This window comes from Schistocerca nitens, chromosome 8, assembly GCF_023898315.1.
Source record: "Schistocerca nitens isolate TAMUIC-IGC-003100 chromosome 8, iqSchNite1.1, whole genome shotgun sequence".
Taxonomy (NCBI): Eukaryota; Metazoa; Arthropoda; class Insecta; order Orthoptera; family Acrididae; genus Schistocerca; species Schistocerca nitens.
The window spans coordinates 298,196,773-298,215,962 of NC_064621.1; the positions used below are offsets into that span (position 1 = coordinate 298,196,773).

General features: G+C 41.6%; 1 protein-coding gene across 1 annotated transcript in view; it reads left to right on the forward strand.

The window, feature by feature from the left end:
• Positions 1-18,180, forward strand: part of LOC126199031 (nose resistant to fluoxetine protein 6-like) — a 323,399-nt gene extending 305,219 nt beyond the window's left edge. Inside the window, exons 13-15 of the mRNA XM_049935732.1 lie at positions 7,721-7,863; positions 17,667-17,772; positions 17,896-18,180. Of these exons, the coding sequence (XP_049791689.1) occupies positions 7,721-7,863; positions 17,667-17,772; positions 17,896-17,939 (293 nt within the window). The 3' untranslated portion in view covers positions 17,940-18,180. The remainder of the gene's footprint in view (positions 1-7,720; positions 7,864-17,666; positions 17,773-17,895) is intronic.
• The last annotated feature ends 1,010 nt before the right edge of the window (positions 18,181-19,190 follow it).

A 19,190-nucleotide genomic window follows, 5' to 3' on the forward strand; every position in this document is an offset into this window, starting at 1 on the left:
TATGCTATGATTGGTAAAATGACCATAGCTGTGGAATGACACTGCCCTGAATACCAGTAGCACACACATTTGATTCAACTCAAATAGTTGGCACTCAAGAAACACTGCTTGGCACCTGGGTACACCAAGATTGTTGACCTAATGGAAGTACTGACACAGACATCCAACTTTTGGGATCGAGTAAAGAAGACTGTTGGAATTAAAAAATAGCAGAAAACCTTATTAAAGCCTGTCTCACAGGGAATAAGATTTGCCATAAGTCTGTTAGGTGGCACCAGTTAGTGGGGATAGTGGACTTGCAAGCTGGAGCTTTCACATGGGGTAACATGCAACATGGCAGAGTGGCAGACTTGCTATACTGCGTGAATGGCGATGCATGCAAGCCGGCTGCTCTGAAATCATTCCCAAACAATTCCAAATAAACTATTTGGTAAAAATATTTGATTGCTCATAACTCATAGCCTCATTAACCAGCTTCAGTATGAACTGCCTAGCATTTTGTTAATGGTCGTACTTACTGTGACATTATGAAATTAAGTAACCCACCACATAAAATTCTAATACAATGAAAAATTTTAAGATGCTATGAGTTTACGTTTGGCCCATGTTAAGTCATACATTGCTGCTTATGAAATTTATGTTAAAGTTTGCTTTATTCCCCAAGCTCAAAGAAGTGGATTGTATGTAGTGCACTCACTTCTGCACACGGGCACAAATAAAATGCCATTCATAACATCCATTGTATCTCACATACAACTTCTGATATCAAAACAAGTTTCTGGCAAATGATAACATACAAAGAGGAAAGTATTTTACCACATGTTTCATATGTGATACTTCAAACAATGGAAATTCCACACTGGAATATCAACAATGTAGGAAAAGACAGATTGCCACTTACTGTAAAGATGAAATGTTAAGTTGCAGACAGGCACAATTAAAGACACTTACACATAAGCCCTTGGCTACAGCCTTCATCAGAGAAAGATAGAGAAACACACAAGCAAGCACAACTCATGCGCAAATGACCGCCAACTCCGGCATCTCGGACCAGAATGCCCTGAATTCTGGCCCAAGCTGCCGGAGTTGGCAGTCCCGTGTGTGTGAAGTGTGAGCGCTTGTGTGAATAAATGGTGTGTTTCTCTTTCTTTGTTGACGAAGGCTGTGGCCAAAAGCTTATATGGAAGTGTCTCTTAATTGTGCCTGTCTGCAACTTAACATATCATCTTTTCAGTAAGTACAATACAACTTTTCGTACGTATATGAAACTTCCTTATCTATCACAATACACAAGTACCTACAGATTTTTTCAGTGGCATAATGTAATTTTTTGGGGCCACAACAGCTGCTGAAACCATAGTTACTGAGTTTGCATTAACATAAGTGAGGATCTTACATGTTTATTTTATGTAAGAAATATGTACACTCAAGCACAGTATAACAAAACAAAATGTCAGCAAATGTTGAAATATATTGTGAAATACTGTTACTGACCTACTCTGTTGTTACAGAAAGCATCTTTGAATACAGCTAACAATCACTTTTGTAAAGTGAGCATGGGTTTTACTCTGTACTGATCTCCATCCTATATTAGTCTTCCATAATGCACTAAAAACAGTCAAAACCAAACTATACTGAAACACAGCTGAAGTAAAAGCATTAAATGCTAAATATTTTTTTACAAAACTACATCAGCTTAATGGTCTACATCAGCTCAACCTTCACATGTATGTGAAGTACAGAATACACAGGTACTGCACTGGAAGTCTTGCTTCTGACAAAAAGCAATCAAACTTCCTGACAGGTTAAAACTGTGCCAGACTGAGACTCAAACTCGGGACCTAATTCTGGAAACATCCCTGAGGCTGTGGCTAAGCCATGTCTCCGCAATATCCTTTCTTTCAGGAGTGCTAGTTCTGCAAGGTTGGCAGGAGAGCTTCTGTAAAGTTTGGAAGGTAGGAGATGAGGTACTGGCAGAAGTAAAGCTGTGAGGATGTGGTGTGAGTCGTGCTTGGGTAGCTCAGTTGGTAGAGCAATTGCCCTCATAGGCAAAGGTCCCAAGTTCGAGTCTCGGTCCGGCACACAGTTTTAATCTGCCAGGAAGTTTCGTATCAGCGCACACTCCGCTGCAGAGTGAAAATCTCATTCTAAAAAGCAATCAGTTGTACAGCAGTGTTGACTGGGTGCATGTAACAGTTGAGTTATTTGTATGTCCTTGGTATGAGTGCCTCTGATTTCCATAAATCATAACAGTCACTCAAGTGTGTGAGAGAGAGATATGTATAAGGGTGTATGTCTTGACACACTGTCATAAGTAGTACTTATCTTTTCCTCTTATAACTAATTTTTCTACAACTTTTCCTTGCCTTGCTGAGCTCTAGGCACCTACAAATCAATCTTTGGTATCAGGTGCTCATTGTTTCGGGATACTTACAGTATAAATAAGGAGGAGGCTGGAGTGGGGAGGGGATGGTAGTATGGTGGGGGTAGCAGACAGTGAAGTGCTGCAGGTTACAGGGAGGGCAGAGAGAGGAGAGGCAAAAAGGGGAGGGGGGATAGCGGAAAAGGAGGGAAATAAAAAGACTGGGTGTGGTGGTGGAACGACGGCTGTGTAGTGCTGGAATGGGGAACAGGGAAGGTGCTGGATGGGTGAGGAAAGTGACTAACGATGGTTGAGGCCAGGTTACAGGAATGTAGGATGTATTGCAGGGAAAGTTCCCACCTGCGCCATTCAGAAAAGCTGGTGTTGGTGGGAAGGATCCATATGGCACAGGCTGTGAAGCAGTCATTGAAATGAAGGATATCATGTTTGGCAGTGTGTTCAGCAGCATAGTAGTTCACTTGTTTCTTGGCCACAGTTTGTCGATGACCATTCATACAAACAGACAGCTTGTTGATTGTCATTCCTACATAGAATGCAGCACAGTGGTGCAGCCTAGCTTGTAGACCACACAACTGGTTTCACAGGTAGCCATGCCTTTGATGGGATAGGTGATGTTAGTGATTGAACTGGAGTAGGTGGTGGTGGGAGGATGTATGGAACAGGCCTTGCATCTAGGTCTATTACAGGAGTTTGAGCCATGAGGTAAGTGATTGGGAGCAGAGGTTGTGTATGGACAGACGAGTATGTTGTGTAGGTTCTGTAGACGGCGCACTACCCCTGTGGAAGGGGTACGAAGTATAGTGGACAGGACATTTCTCATTTCAGGGCATGATGAGAGGTAATAGAAACCCTGGCAGAAAATGTAATTCAGTTGCTCCAGTCCTGGGTGGTACTGAGTTACAAGGGGAATGCTTCTCTGTGGCCGGACGGTGGGACTTTGGGAGGTGGTGGGAGACTGGAAAGATAAGGCAAGGGAGATTTGTTTTTGCACAAGGTTGGGAGGATATTTATGGTCAGTGAAGGCTTCAGTGAGACCCTTGATATATTTTAAGAGGGACTGCTCATCACTGCAGATGCAACGACCATGGGTGGCAAGGCAGTACAGAAGGGACTTTTTGGTATGGAACAGGTTGCAGCTGTCAGAGTGGAGGTATTGCAGGTGGTTAGTAGATTTGATGTGGATGGAGGTACTGATGTAGCCATCTTTGAGGTGTAGGTGAATATCTATGAAGGTGGCTTGTTGGATTGAATAGGACCATGTGATGCAGATGGGGGAGAAGGTGTTGAGGTTCTGGAGGAATGTGGACAGGGTGTCCTCACTTTCGATGCAGATAGTACCCACTAATTCCACCATCCAGTTTTGTCTGCCATCCCCGTTCTGCATCTTAACTACCTTCAGACCTGCACCCAAAGTAATATATATTTTTATTATTATTTATTCTTTACTTTGATCCTTGTGACTTCTCGCCAATTTTAGTGAATTTTTGCCTTTTGCTCTTGTTGACTCCCTCAGATTTCATTTTGTTTCCCCCTTTTGCATCCATTTCATCCTTTTCATGAATTTTCACATGTATCTGGGGGTATTTTTGCAAATTTTTCAGACTTAATTCTATATTATTTACATAATTTTTCGCATTTTTCCACCGCCATGGATCCTTGTTCTTTCCATCTGTGTCAATACAGAAAAGTTTCCTTATCCCTAGCCAGATACCAGTCCCACTTATTGTTCATGCATTGTTGCTTGGCTCATGGAATCCCCCCCCCCCCCCCTAATGGTCTTACCATCAAATTAGCCATCTCTGACTGCCACCTGTCCTTCCACAACGACCTCCACCTGTTCAGATTCCGCCAATCCTTAGCCCTCACCAACATAGTCCTGCAAAACCATGTCAACCAAGCCCAAACCTCCTTGCAGTACATTCTCTCCATCCAAAAAATTATCCTGTTATGCAATCACAAATTCCTGTAACACATAACACACACTGGAACTCTTGTCCTGCAGGAACTTGAGCAACATGCACAATGCCACTTCAAAAAGCTCTCCATCCTGCTCACTTCTTATTCCAGCCTTGGAGTACAACCTCCCCCCGTCCCCTCATAGCTGACAAACCCTGTCTTGCAGCCTTACTACACTTGCCCCACCCTCCAAAACTCCTTCCCACCACCACACAGAACCCAGAACCTAAACAGACCCATAACACAGTCATGAACTTTTCCTCCAGAAGCCTTGGCCCCACAGAAATATCAGTTCTTTCCAAAGGCCTCACCTTTTGCCCCACTCACAAATTCAATCATGCAGGACTTCTTAAAGAGCTTATCTCCTTCTCCCAGTCCCTGCAGTGGAAACACGTTTTCTCTGCCAACCCTACCAATCAGACTCAACCAAAGACCAATATTGAACCTTTCCTGACTCAGTTCACTGCTCCATCCAACCATGATCCACCCCCACTGCCCCCAAACCACCCCCTGTTAACTTTGCAGAATTTCTTAACCTCGAACATTGCCTCACAATCATTCCCCAAATCCCTCAACATGCAAACTGACCTTACATCCACAGAAAGAACCGCAGCCCACCATCTAAAAACTGATCCCGACCTTATAATCCTACCTGCGGACAAAGGCTCCACCACTGTTGTTTTGAACTGCAATGATTACCTGGTGGAATGACTCTGCCAGCTGTCATGTACTTCCACCTACAAACCTTGCCACAGTGACCCCAATCCAATAACCCAGCAGGCTCCCCAATTACTACTCAAATCCTTAGAACCATCCCAGAACCTCTCCTCCGAGTCCATCTCTCTACTTACCCCTACCACTCCAAGCACTCCTACCTTCTACATGCTTCCTGAAGTCCATAAACCTAACCATCCAGGAAGCCCCATTGTGGCCTGTTACTGTGCCCCCAACTGAAAGAATCTCTGCTCTCATAGACTAACACCTTCAACCTACCCACCTATATAAAAGATACCAACCATTTACTCCATCGACTCTCCACAGTTCCTGTCCTTTGACCACATGGTGCCCTGCTCACCCCCAACTGCTTCTACTTTGAAGGCATTACCTACAAACAAATCTGGGGTACGGCTATGGGCACTCCCATGGCGCCATCCTACGCCAACCTTTTCATGGGCCATCTAGATGAATGCTTCCTAAAAACCCAGAATCCTAAATCCCTCACCTGGTTCATATTCATTGAAGACATTTTTGCTATCTGGATTGAAGGTGAGGACACCCTGTCCACATTCCTTCAGAACCTGAACAACTTCTCCCCAATTTGCTTCACCTGGCCTACTCAATGCAACAAGCCACCTTCCTAGATGTTGATCTCTATCTCAAAGAAGGCTACATCAGTACCTCTGTCCATATCAAACCTACTAACCACCAGCAATACCTACACTTTGATAGCTGCCACCCATTCCATACCAAGAAGTCCCTTCTGTACTGCCTAGCCACCCGTGGTCATCAAATCTGCAGTGACGAGCAGTCCTTCTCGAGATGTATCAAGGGTCTCACTGAAGCCTTCACTGACCGTAATTATCCTCCCAACCTTGCACAAAAACAAATCTCCCTTGCCTTACCTTTCCAGTCTCCTACCACCTGCCAAAGACCCACTGTCCAGTCACAGAGGAGAATTCCCCTTGTAGCTCAGTACCACCCAGGACTGAAGCAACTGAATTACATTCTCTGCCAGGGTTTCTATTACCTCTCACATGTCCTGAAATGAGAAATGTCCTGCCCACTATACTTCCCACCCCTTCCACAGTGGTATTCCGCTGTCCACCAAACCTACACAACATACTCGTCTGTCCATACATAACCCCTGCTTCCAATCCCTTACCTCATGGCTCAAACCCCTGTAGTAAACCTAGATGCAAGACCTGTCCCATACATCCTCCCACCACCACCTACTCCATTCCAGTCACTAACATCACCTATCCCATCAAAGGCAGGGCTACCTGTGAAACCAGTCATGTAGTCTACAAGCTAAGCTGCAACCTCTGTGCTGCATTCTATGTAGGCATGACAATCAGCAAGCTGTCTGTTCGCATGAATGGTCATCGACAAACTGTGTCCAAGAAACAAGTGAACTACTACGTTGCTGAACACACTGCCAAACATGATATCCCTCATTTCAATGACTGCTTCATAGCCTGTGCCATATGGATCCTTCCCACCAACACCAGCTTTTCTGAATGCCGCAGGTGGGAACATTTCTGTAACCCTCCTGGCCTCAACCTTCTTTAATTACTGTCCTCACCCATCCAGCTCATTCCCTGTTCCCTTGCCAGCACCACACAGCTATCATTCCACCAACACACCGAGTCTTTTTATTTCTCTCCTTTTCCACTAATCCCCCCCCCCCCCCCACACCTCTCCCCTGCCCTCTGCCTAACCTGCAGCACTTGACTGTCTTCCAGCCCCACCATTCTATTCCTCGCCCTCCCCGTTTCAGCCTCCTTCTTACCCCCACCCAGTCGCCACTCCCATCATACATTGGTGCTGCTGCTCACATGTGAGAGTCTTTTTGTTGTGTCTATCTGCTATTCATCATCTCTGCTAAAGGTGAGTAGCAACTTTCCTTCTCATAATATTGTTACATTCCATCCTGGATTTTCCATTGTTTGATTATTGGCACTAATAATTTTCCATAACCTGGAAGGATGCTCGTGCATAGGACCAATTAACATAAACTTGGAAAAAGTAGACGCCAACAACCATAATTTTATTTGATAATATTTTTTAGCTACCAGTTTCAGTGCCTCATTGGCACCATTTTCAAGCCTCTATGTACGAAATCTGTCATCTAGTTGTTATCCTATTATATAGACCACTATATCCAACTGGTTTCCCTAGACTTTTACACAAAATGGAATTACAGGATTAACAAGAAGTTCTAAGGTACTTCCTACAGTAATTTTAAAGTTGGCCAACATGCAAGCCTCTTTTTAATGACAGACAATGCCTAGATGAATGACAGTTAATGACTTGTACTTTCTTCCTGAAGATTCTAATGATGTTAACATCATATTACTTATTTAAATCAACTTTTCTAAAATGGTTCTAAAACGTATCAAATATTAATGTTTGCTCTAAGGAGCTAAATTTCCAATTCCCCTTTCTTTATCATAAGTCATACTATCCAATTTTTTTAATACTAAAATGAAAAACCAGATTATTCTGTAAAGATTGCAAATTTATTGGCATTATTTATATATTAAAAACTACAATATACATATTAATAAACAGATGTAAGTTGTCAGTAATGAAGCAGAAACATGTAATTCTCAACTGAAATTTTAGATCTGTTCTTCATACTGTTGCACTTCTGTTTTTCAGGAAAGCTGAATAATGTTTTAAGTTGGAGGCCACTTGTCATCTTAAGCCGTTTATCCTATGCACTATATATGATACAGTTCCCTGTATTTTACTACTATGTTGGAATCAACAGATCTACCAAAGTATTTACTGTTATGTCGAGTGTAAGTAAAACCAACCAATGTACTATGTCTAATCATAATTTCTGTAGCTTCCTGAGAGTAGACCTGCTTGCTAGAAAATAAGAAAATCTGCTTTCAAGCAGAAAAGATGACAAAAATACAATTAAAAACATTACTCATTTGAATAAAAAATTATGAGTGAATATAAATTTTCACTGCCTATTTATATCCATACCACTGCTCTGCAATCCACATCCAAATGCTTGGTAGAGGGTTCACAGAACCCCTTTCAGGCTATTTCTCAACCATTTTACTATGATGGTCATTTCTCCCTATGTAGATAGAAGTCAGTGAAACACTTTTAACATTCAGAGGATTGAAATTTTGGAAAATATTTCATTTCAACAAAAAACTATGTTTTAACGATTGCCACCCCAGCTTGTGTACCATATATGTGACATTCTCTCCCCTATATCACAATAATACAAAATGTGGTGCCCTTCTTTGAACTTTTTCAACATCCTCTGACAAACCTGTCTGGAAAGGATTTCATATTGTGCAGCAATCCTCTAGCACATGACAGGCAAGTGTAGTGTAGGCGGTCTCTTTGTAAGATTTGTTGTAACCAATAAAAGGCAGTCTTTAGTTTGCCTTCACAACAACATTTTCTATGTGATGGTTCCAAGTTAATTGTTTATAACTGTAATCCCTAGGCATTTAGTTGAATTAAACCTGTACATTTGTATTGTTTATCGTGTAACCAAAATTTAACACATTCTCTTTGGTACTTATGTGGAAGGCCTCACATGTTTTATTGTTCAGAGTGAATTTCCACTTCTTGCACCATACTGATATTTGGTCTAATTCATTTTGTAATTCATAATTATTTTCTGATGACTTTACTACATGGTAAATGAAAGCATCATCTGCCAACACTCTATGATGGCCATTCATACTGTCTCCAAAATTGTTTATAGAGATTAGAACTAGCACAGGACCTGTAACACTTCCTTGGAGAATTCTATATATCACCTGTGTTTCATTCGATGACTTCCCATCAGTTGCTACATTTATGTTGATGGATCCATGTAACAAATTACCGTAGTTAAAGATTGTTTCTTCACACACACACACACACACACACACACACACACACACACACAACTTCCAAATTACATTGATGCTGAATGCTATGTTTCACCTGCTGTTCCCAACAGCCCAGATATATTCTGTGGGATTAAGATGGAGTGATTTAGTGAGCCATTTGAGGTGTGATAGGGTGCATGAATATCTGTCAGACCAGGAACATGTGTGTACATGCCTGAAATCGAGGAAACTGTCATTTTGGAAGGAGGGACTGTCCAACCATACTCATCTACAAACGAGGTGGTGTATAGAATGCTAGTGAGACCCATTATTGAGTATTGTTTGAGTGTTTGGGATACCCCTTCAGGTCGGATTAAAGGAAGACATTGAAGCAATTCAGAGGCTTCCTGCTAGATTTGTTACTGCTATTCTCAACTGGCATGCAAGTATTACAGAGGTGCTTCGTGAACTCAAATGGGAATCCCTGAAGAGACTACAAAGCTCTTTCTGCAAGGCGTTAATGCAGAAATTTAGATAACTGGCATCTGAGGCCAACTGAAAAACGATTCTACTGCCACTAATGTACTTTTCGCATAAGGACAACAAACATAAGATATAAGGAATTGGAGATTGTATTGGAAAAAATATATCTAAAAAGAAAGAAAGTGATGAGACTTACCAAACAAAAGCGCTGGCAGGTCGATAGACACACAAACAAACACAAACATACACACAAAATTCTAGCTTTCGCAACAAACGGTTGCTTCGTCAGGAAAGAGGGAAGGAGAGGGAAAGATGAAAGGAAGTGGGTTTTAAGGGAGAGGGTAAGGAGTCATTCCAATCCCGGGAGCGGAAAGACTTACCTTAGGGGGAAAAAAGGACAGGTATACACTCGCACACACACACATATCCATCCGCATATACACAGACACAAGCAGACATTTGTAAAGGCAAAAAGTTTGGGCAGAGATGTCAGTCGAGGCGGAAGTACAGAGGCAAACGTTTGTTTGCCTCTGTACTTCCGCCTCGACTGACATCTCTGCCCAAACTTTTTGCCTTTACAAATGTCTGCTTGTGTCTGTGTATATGCGGATGGATATGTGTGTGTGTGCGAGTGTATACCCATCCTTTTTTCCCCCTAAGGTAAGTCTTTCCGCTCCCAGGATTGGAATGACTCCTTACCCTCTCCCTTAAAACCCACTTCCTTTCATCTTTCCCTCTCCTTCCCTCTTTCCTGACGAAGCAACCATTTGTTGCAAAAGCTAGAATTTTGTGTGTATGTTTGTGTGTCTATCGACCTGCCAGCGCTTTTGTTTGGTAAGTCTCATCACTTTCTTTATATATATATATAAAAAACAAAGATGATGTGACTTACCAAATGAAAGTGCTGGCAGGTCGACAGACACACAAACGAACACAAACATACACACAAAATTCAAGCTTTCGCAACAAACTGTTGCCTCATCAGGAAAGAGGGAAGGAGAGGGAAAGACGAAAGGATGTGGGTTTTAAGGGAGAGGGTAAGGAGTCATTCCAATCCCGGGAGCGGAAAGACTTACCTTAGGGGAAAAAAGGACAGGTATACACTCGCACACACACACACACATATCCATCCACACACATACAGACACAAGCAGACGTGTCTGTATATGTGTGGATGGATATGTGTGTGTGTGTGCGAGTGTATACCTGTCCTTTTTTCCCATAAGGTAAGTCTTTCCGCTCCCGGGATTGGAATGACTCCTTACCCTCTCCCTTAAAACCCACATCCTTTCGTCTTTCCCTCTCCTTCCCTCTTTCCTGATGAGGCAACAGTTTGTTGCGAAAGCTTGAATTTTGTGTGTATGTTTGTGTTTGTTTGTGTGTCTGTCGACCTGCCAGCACTTTCATTTGGTAAGTCACATCATCTTTGTTTTTATATATATATATATATATATATATATATATATATATATATATATATATATATATATATATCTCGAAAAAGAAAGATGATGAGACTTACCAAACAAAAGCGCTGGCAGGTCGATAGACACACAAACAAACACAAATATACACACAAAATTCAAGCTTTCGCAACAAACTGTTGCCTCATCAGGAAAGAGGGGAAGGAGAGGGAAAGACGAAAGGATGTGGGTTTTAAGGGAGAGGGTAAGGAGTCATTCCAATCCCGGGAGCGGAAAGACTTACCTTAGGGGGAAAAAAGGACAGGTATACACTCGCACACACACACATATCCATCCACACATACAGACACAAGCAGACATATTTATATTTATATATATATATATATTTTTTTCCACGTGGAATGTTTCCCTCTGTTATATATATATATATATATATATATATATATATATATATATATATATATATATATATATATATATATATATATAGTACTATACTACTAGTATACTACTTTAAGGAATATATATATATTTTCCTAATTCACATCTTCGGTATCCTGAATGGGCAGATTCAAGTTATGCAAAAAACAACATCTGTGAAACATCAAAGGACCAGTTTCAGCATGAACTAGGACCAGTTTCAGCCTGAACTAGACCTTCCATGCACTGTGGATTAAATGCATCGTTGGGCCACCAATGCACTTGAAGATTTGCATAATTCAAAAAGAGGCAATATTGTTAATTGTCGGACCATACTAGATATCTACATCAGCTACTGTCCACTTTCTGTACTACTTCTTTCTTTTTCTTATAGGTGTTGATGTGAGTGGTGTTCTGTTGTGAGGTTCCTGGCTTGAAATGTAAATTGCATGCGGTTCACTTCGCAGTGTTACTTGGCAACTGGTTGAAACCGACTGTCATTGAAAAGGCATGATACTCGTCTCTGGTCCCTGCCGGATAGGATCATTTTATGATTGTTGTTCTTATTCCACATTATGTCTGTTTGTGGTAGACCATTCCTTGTAGACAGTCACACATTGTTTCACTACTATAATTTACATCAGTAATATGGATGATTACATGGAATGTGGGGGGAGGAGGGAGGGAGGGGGCAGGGAGAGGGGGGGGGGAGAGAGAGAGAGAGAGAGAGAGAGAGAGAGAGAGAGAGAGAGAGAGAGAGAGAGAGAATGTCCACATGGGATGGGCATGGAAGAGTGGTAGGAGAAGCCAGTGATAAATGTGTATGGAGATGGAGTGGAGTGGGCAGAAAAGAGAAGGGAAAAGTCAAGGTGAGGCAGTGAGAACAAGTTATCAGAGGTTTAAGCGAGGGGGCTGTGGAGTGTAGGATGTGTTGAAGAGACAATTCCCATCTGCAAAGTTCAGTGAAACCAGTGCTGGAAAGTAGTATTCAGCTGGCCCATGTAGTGAAGTAGATGTCAAAATCATTTTTTATGGTGTGCAGCATGTTCAGCAACTGGAGGTCAAGTTTGTGGTTTGCCATAGTTTTGTGGTGGCCATTCATGTGGCCAGACAGTTGGTTAATTGTCATGACCACATAGCATTATATTCGGCAACTGCAGCTAAGCTGCTTTCCATGTGTTTCTGCATTTTACTGGGTAGGAAATGCTTGAGGTTGAAGTGTGGTGAGTGGGTGAATGGGACTGGTCTTGTACTTGGACCGACCACAGAGTAGTGAGCCATGCAGTGCAGGCAGGATTGGAAGTGGGATAGGAATAGGTCGGGTGGGTGGCAGAACACTACTTTAAGGAATGTGGTTAGGATTTTGGGTAGAATATCACTCAACTCAGGTCTCAGAAATAGGTAGTTGAAGACATGGTGGAGAATGTCACTATGGTTTTCAAGGCCAGGGTGATCAGTGGAGTGCTGATCAGAGGCTCGTTAATAGGTTTACTGGTGTCAGAGGAGCAGATAATTGTATGAAAGGGTGAGAGCTGTCAAAGGAGAAATACTATTGGTGGTTGGTGTGCTTCATAAGGAGAGGTGTATTTATGGAGACATCTGAGAGGTGAAAATCAACATCTAGGAAGGTGGCTCAATGAGTTGAAAAGGACCATGTGAAGTGGATTTAGGAATAGCAGTGGAGGTTGTGGAAGATAGAGCAAAGGTTGTCCATAATATGAATACAGATTATAAAAATGAATTAGAACCAGACAACAGGTTTTTGGTGCTGACCGAATAGGAAGGATTCTTCCAGCTAGCCCATAATTAAATAAGTTGGAATAGGATGGTGCCAAGAATTACCAATAGCAGTACCATGGATTTGGCCTTCAAAAGTGAAATAAATGTGTCAGGATGTGATTGGCTAGGAGGATTAGGAATGAGGTGGTGGGTCTGGTATCAGGACAACATTAGGGAAGGTAGTGTTCCATGGCCGTACAATTATGAGCATGGGGGATCTAAACAATGAAAGACAGGGCCACATGTGAAAGTAGCCAGGGTATACACAACAATCAATGTGGGCATATCAAGTAACCAACTGTCTTCTTGCATGAATGTGTTGTGGCGTAACAAGCTCGCTACGCCACACTGAGAAGGAAGCCGAAAGGCACACGTACACACACGCCGACTGGCGTCAAGTCTGGAACAGGATACGTTATGACTGCTATAAAGAAAATACGTAGCTTTGGAATATACTTAACTTTTAATCACTCCTTGTGGTACATCTCTCTTGACTATACAAATGAGACTCGTAAGATACATGCACTGTGACAATTGGCGCCTTGCTAAGTCGTAGCCATTAACTTAGCTGAAGGCTATTCTAACTGTCTCTCGGCAAATGAGAGCAAAGACTTCATCAGTATAGTCACTAGCAACGTCGTCGTACAACTGGGGCGAGTTCTCGTACGTCTCTCAAGACCTGCCGTGTGGTGGCGCTCGGTCTGCGATCACACAGTGGCGACACGCGGGTCCGACATGTACTAATGGACCGCGGCCAATTTAAGCTACCACCTAGCAAGTGTGGTGTCTGGCAGTGACACCACAGAATGACCACCATCAAACTGTGGCGGATCGGAAGCTTGACCCTCCAGTTTCTGAACATCCTGCACACCATAACACAAATGACTTCAACAGCTGCTTCACTACATGGACCATTCGAATACTTCCTTCCAGCTCAAGTTTCTCTGAACTGTGCTCCTCTGCTAATCTGTTCCCACTGCCTCACTTGCCTTTTCGCCTTTCTCCCACCACTCTTCCTCAACCCCCCCCCCTCCCGTGTGGGTTCTCTCTCTCTCTCTCTTGCACCCTGCTCTGCCCTTTAACCCCTTTCCCTTCCCTCCCCCTCCCATTCTCCCTCTTCAACTTTCTCACCTTTCTGCCCTCCCCTTTCCCCCCTTTAGTTTCCTTCCTCTCCTTCTACCTACATCTCATTTTGCTGAACCCTCTGAATTCTTTACATCTTGTTGTGCAGCTACAGAGTCGTCTGACTAAAGACCTGTCACTTTCCCCCCTCTTTGCATCCCTCCCTACCCCCTCCCCTTCTCCACCAGCCCAGCAACTGCTTTCAGTAATCAATAATAATTGATCTTCCTGAGGCCATGGGAAGTGTACATTTGGGTGTCTGTGTGGTTTTTGTGTATGAATGTGTGTGCTATTGCTAGAAAAAGAGATAGTGCTCAAAACCTAGTTGGAATGCTGTTTCTGTTGTGTGTTTCTGTGCGCCACCATCAGTCCACTATGAGTGAGTGGTTGCATTTCCTTTACTTTAGTATTTCTCCAGTCAATTATTCCCATTATCATTTAGCAAAGGTATTGAATAGTCATGTCAAATATAAGAAAGGGCACTTGTGCAGGTTTAGTAAATATACACAAGTTCATGTACACAATGCTTTAAATTAACTACTGTCACCGCTTCAAGACAGTGAGTTTTGAATTAGTTCATTGCTCAACTTATGTGGGATGCACGCAAGGTTTTTTTAGATTAGGCAACTCTCCATCCAGTTCAGATAACAACAGCAGTAGGAGACCCAGAAATATAAGTGTAAGATCCAAAAGAATGCCCCCTGTAGGCAAGAGCATTAAAATATGTAACTGCTGAAGCATTCACAGCAGAGTGCCAGAGTTTGAAATGCTTTTGAAAAGCAGTGAAGCTCACATAATACGTGCAGAAAGCTGGTTGAAACCTGAAATTGATAGCAATGAGATTTTTTGGGATAATTTAAGTGGTTATTCGATGGATAGGCTAATAGGCTAATGGGAAATGAAGATGGTGTATTTGTCATGATAGACAAATTCAAATCCATCGAGATATAAACTGAAGGTGCATGCGAGATTGCTTCAGGGGAGGGTATAAAATGCTAATTAGGACCTTCTATCACCCACCAGCCTCATCTCCTTATGCAATCAAACACTTTGGAGAAAACCTCAATTTCCTATACATAAGTTCCCCAGTCATACTGTAATCATCAGTGGAGGGTTTAATCATCCGACAGTCAATTGAGAAAATTAGTTTTGTTAGTGGTGGGCATGATAAGACATCCAGTGAAACATTACTAAATGCCTTCTCTGAAAACTACCTAGAACAGATAGTTCGTTATCCCACACACGATGGAAATATATTGTATCTAATGGCAACAAACAGACCTGATTTGACATCGTCCGCATAAAAACTGGCATCAGTGAAGGTGATGCAGTTGTGCCAACAATCATTAACAAATTACACAGGACAACTAAAACAAGCAGAAAGATATATGTGTTCAACTAGATAAAAATCAGCAGTGTAAGATCTCAATGAGGAATTTGAAACTTTCAGCACAGGGCAAGAGCATGTGGCTCAAATTTAAAAGAACAGTTGACTAAGCACTGGATCAACATACCCAGTAGAACAGTTCATAATGGGAGGGACCCTACATGGTATATAGTCACTGTAAAGAAACTTCTAAAGAAACAGAGGCTACTGCATAATAGGCATAAACCAAAGCATAGGACTATAGACAGAGAGATGCTGAATTACATGCATTTGGCTGTCAAGAAAGCAATGCTTGAAACCTTCAGTGAGTACCGTCGCAGTATATCATAAAATGATCATTCACAAAATCCACAGAAGTTCTGGTCACATTTAATGACTGTTAGTGGTCCCCAAGTTAGTATCCTGTCCCTAGCGTATAATATAGGAATTGAAAATGAGTGTAGCAAACAAAGAAGTTGAAATGCTTCACTCCATTTTCAACTGTTCCTTTGCAAAGGAAAACCCAGGTATATTGCCCCAGTCACCCTCGAACAACTGACAAGATGAATGAAATCAGTATTAGTGTAGTGGTGTTGAGAAACAGCTGTTAAAATTGAACAAAGCTCCAGGGCCCAGTGGAATCCCTGGTATATTCATACTGAATTTGCAGCTGAGTTAGCCCCTCTTCCAACTATAATCTATCACAAACCCTGAGCCCAAAAGCTGGAAGAACGCGAAGGTTACCCATTTACAATAAAGGTAGTAGAAGTGATCTACAAAATTGTTGTCCAGTACCGATGACATTAATTTGTTGTAGAATCTTAGAACATATTCTGAGCTCAAACATAGTGAGATATTTTGAACAAAATTACCTCCTCCGTGCCAACCAGCATGGATTCTGAAAACACTGATCATGCGAAGCCAACTCTCACTTTTCTCACATGACATACTCAAAGCTTTATATCTAGGCAGTCAGGTAGATGAAGTATTTCTTGATTTCCGAAAAGCATTTGATCAGTACCACACCTACACCTATTGTCTAAAGTACATTCATATGGGTTATCAAGCAAAATTTGACTAGAGTGACGATTTTTTGGTAGGGAAGACACAGCATGTTATCTCGGATGGATAGTCATTGTCAGATGTAGAAGTAACTTCTGGTGTGCCCCAGGGAAATGTGTTGAGATCTTTGCTGTTTATGTTGTATATTATTAACCTTGCATAAGATATTAATAGTAACCTCAGACCTTTTTTATGTTGCCGTTATCTATAGTGAAGTGCTGTCTGAAAGAAGCTGCGTAAATGTTCAATAACATCTTGATAAGATTTCCATGTGGTGGAATGATTGGCAACTTGCTATAAATGTTCAGAAATGTAAAACTGTGCACCTTAGAAAATGAAAAAATAATATTATCCTGTAGTATACATAATATCAATAAGAGACAGTTTGGAATGGTTAACTCACACAAATACCTGGGTGGAACATTTGTGGGAATACAAAATGGAATGATCACATAGGCTCAGTCATGAGTAAAACAGGTGGTAGACTTCGATTCATTGGTAGACTATTGGGAAAATGCAATCAGTCTACAAAAGAGATTGCTTACAAATCATTTGTGCAACCCACTATGGGACCCTACCACATAGTTCTAACAGGAGATATTGAACATTTACAGAGAAGAGCAGCATGAATGTTTGACCCATGAGAGGGTATCACAAAGATGCGGAAGAAACTGAAACTGGCATACTTTTGAAGATAGGATATAAACTACCCTGAGAAAGCCTATTTACAAAGTTTCAAGAGCTGGCTTTAAATGTTGATTCTAGGAATATACTACAACCCCCTACTTATCACTCACATAGGGATGATGAGAACAAGAGTATATTAACTACAATACACACACACATTAGGCATTTAAACAAACATTCTTGCTTGCTCAATACATGAACAGAATCTGAAGAACCTAAGTAACTGGTACAATGGGACTTACCCTCTGTCATTCACAGTGGTGTGCAGAGTATAGATGTAGATGTAATAAGATTTAGATTTTGGTTCTCATTGTAAATATATTGAGGGATTCCTTCATTCTGCACATTTGTTATAAAGTACAAAGGCATTTTCTTCATATTTCATGGTATATTATTTATATTGATATTTGTTCCAGTTCTTCCCCCTTCAGGGACTGACTGTAGTCATCGTCTTATCTGTGATTTTCACTCTACTATTTGATTTGCCTATGCATCACGTGAAAAATATTCTTATGAGAGGCAGTAAGTACAAATTATGCAAGTATTGTCCATCATCTCAGTTATACTTTGATACTATAAAGAGTACTTCAAATTCTGATGTTGTTTGATGTAGTATTGTAAAAAAAAAAAATCTTTCTGTTGCAGGCCAGAGGACAGAAAAAGAACAAACAAAGGAAAAATGTTCCTGATGAATACATCATAGCTGCATTTAAGTTCATGTCTTGCATATTAATGTTCATGATTTGACTGTACAAATTCCCTGTGATGAACTGTTTTAGAGAGAGAGAGAGAGAGAGAGAGAGAGAGAGAGAGAGAGAGAATATGACTGTATTCCCTTGCTTTTTTATGTGAAGCATTTGTATGTAAGTTAAATATCACATTTTTATAAAATAAATGACAGTGTCTACTGATGATACTGCCAAAACTCCATGGGACAGTTCCAACTTTTTTTCCTAAGTGAAAATGGTGTCAGATGTGACATGTAACAATGACTGTTGTGATCACACCAAAAAAAGAAGACATTTGAATCTGTATCCAAAATGAGCAGCATACAAGCTTCCACTCAATGAGACTTTCCTACCTTCATTCTTCCTTCCACAGAAAAGTGTCGATAATCAAAAAGCTGCAGCAATCTCAAACAGCACCCCCCCCCCTTTCTCCCTTTTTACCCTAATAAAATAATAATGAATTTTGCTTTATGTTTAAAATTTCTGAAGATTGGAAAAAGGATTGGCAGGTGGTGGTGGTGGTGGTGGTGGTGGTGGTGGTGGTGGTGATTGGCTTGTGGGGCACTCAATTGCACAGTCATCAGCACCCATTCAAATTCACGGTCTGTACACAGTCCAATCCAGTCACTTTCACGAATGATGATGGAACGATGAGGACAACACTAACACCCATTCTCTGGACAGAGAAAATCCCCAACCCAGCCGGGATTCGAACCCAGAATCCCATAATCCATAGGTAGCAACACTAGGGACTGAGAGGCAACTGCAGATGAACTATATGAAAGTGTGCATGTGTAGGGGGTGGGGGTAAGGTTACAGTCACTCAGTCAATAGTGAACTTCCTTTCATTTCTTCTGCCATGTCTGTTTGTCTTCCGCTTCTTATTGATCATTGAAATTGTGCTGCTTGATCGTCAGAAACGTGCACATCCAAGATTTACCTTCAAAAGTAGGAATAAGCTAACAAGAGCTAATACTGAAGCTGTATTTTCTCCCTTTCATGCATGAAATTTGTAAATTTGTGGTAAGGTCTTATGGGACCAAACTGCAGAGGTCATCGGTCCCTAAGCCTGCACACTATTGAATCTAACTTAAACTAACTTACGCTATGGACAGCATACACACCCATGCCCAAGGGAGGACTTGAACCTCCGATGGGGGAAGCCACATGGACCGCGACAAGACACCTCAGACTGCACTGATTCTTCATGCC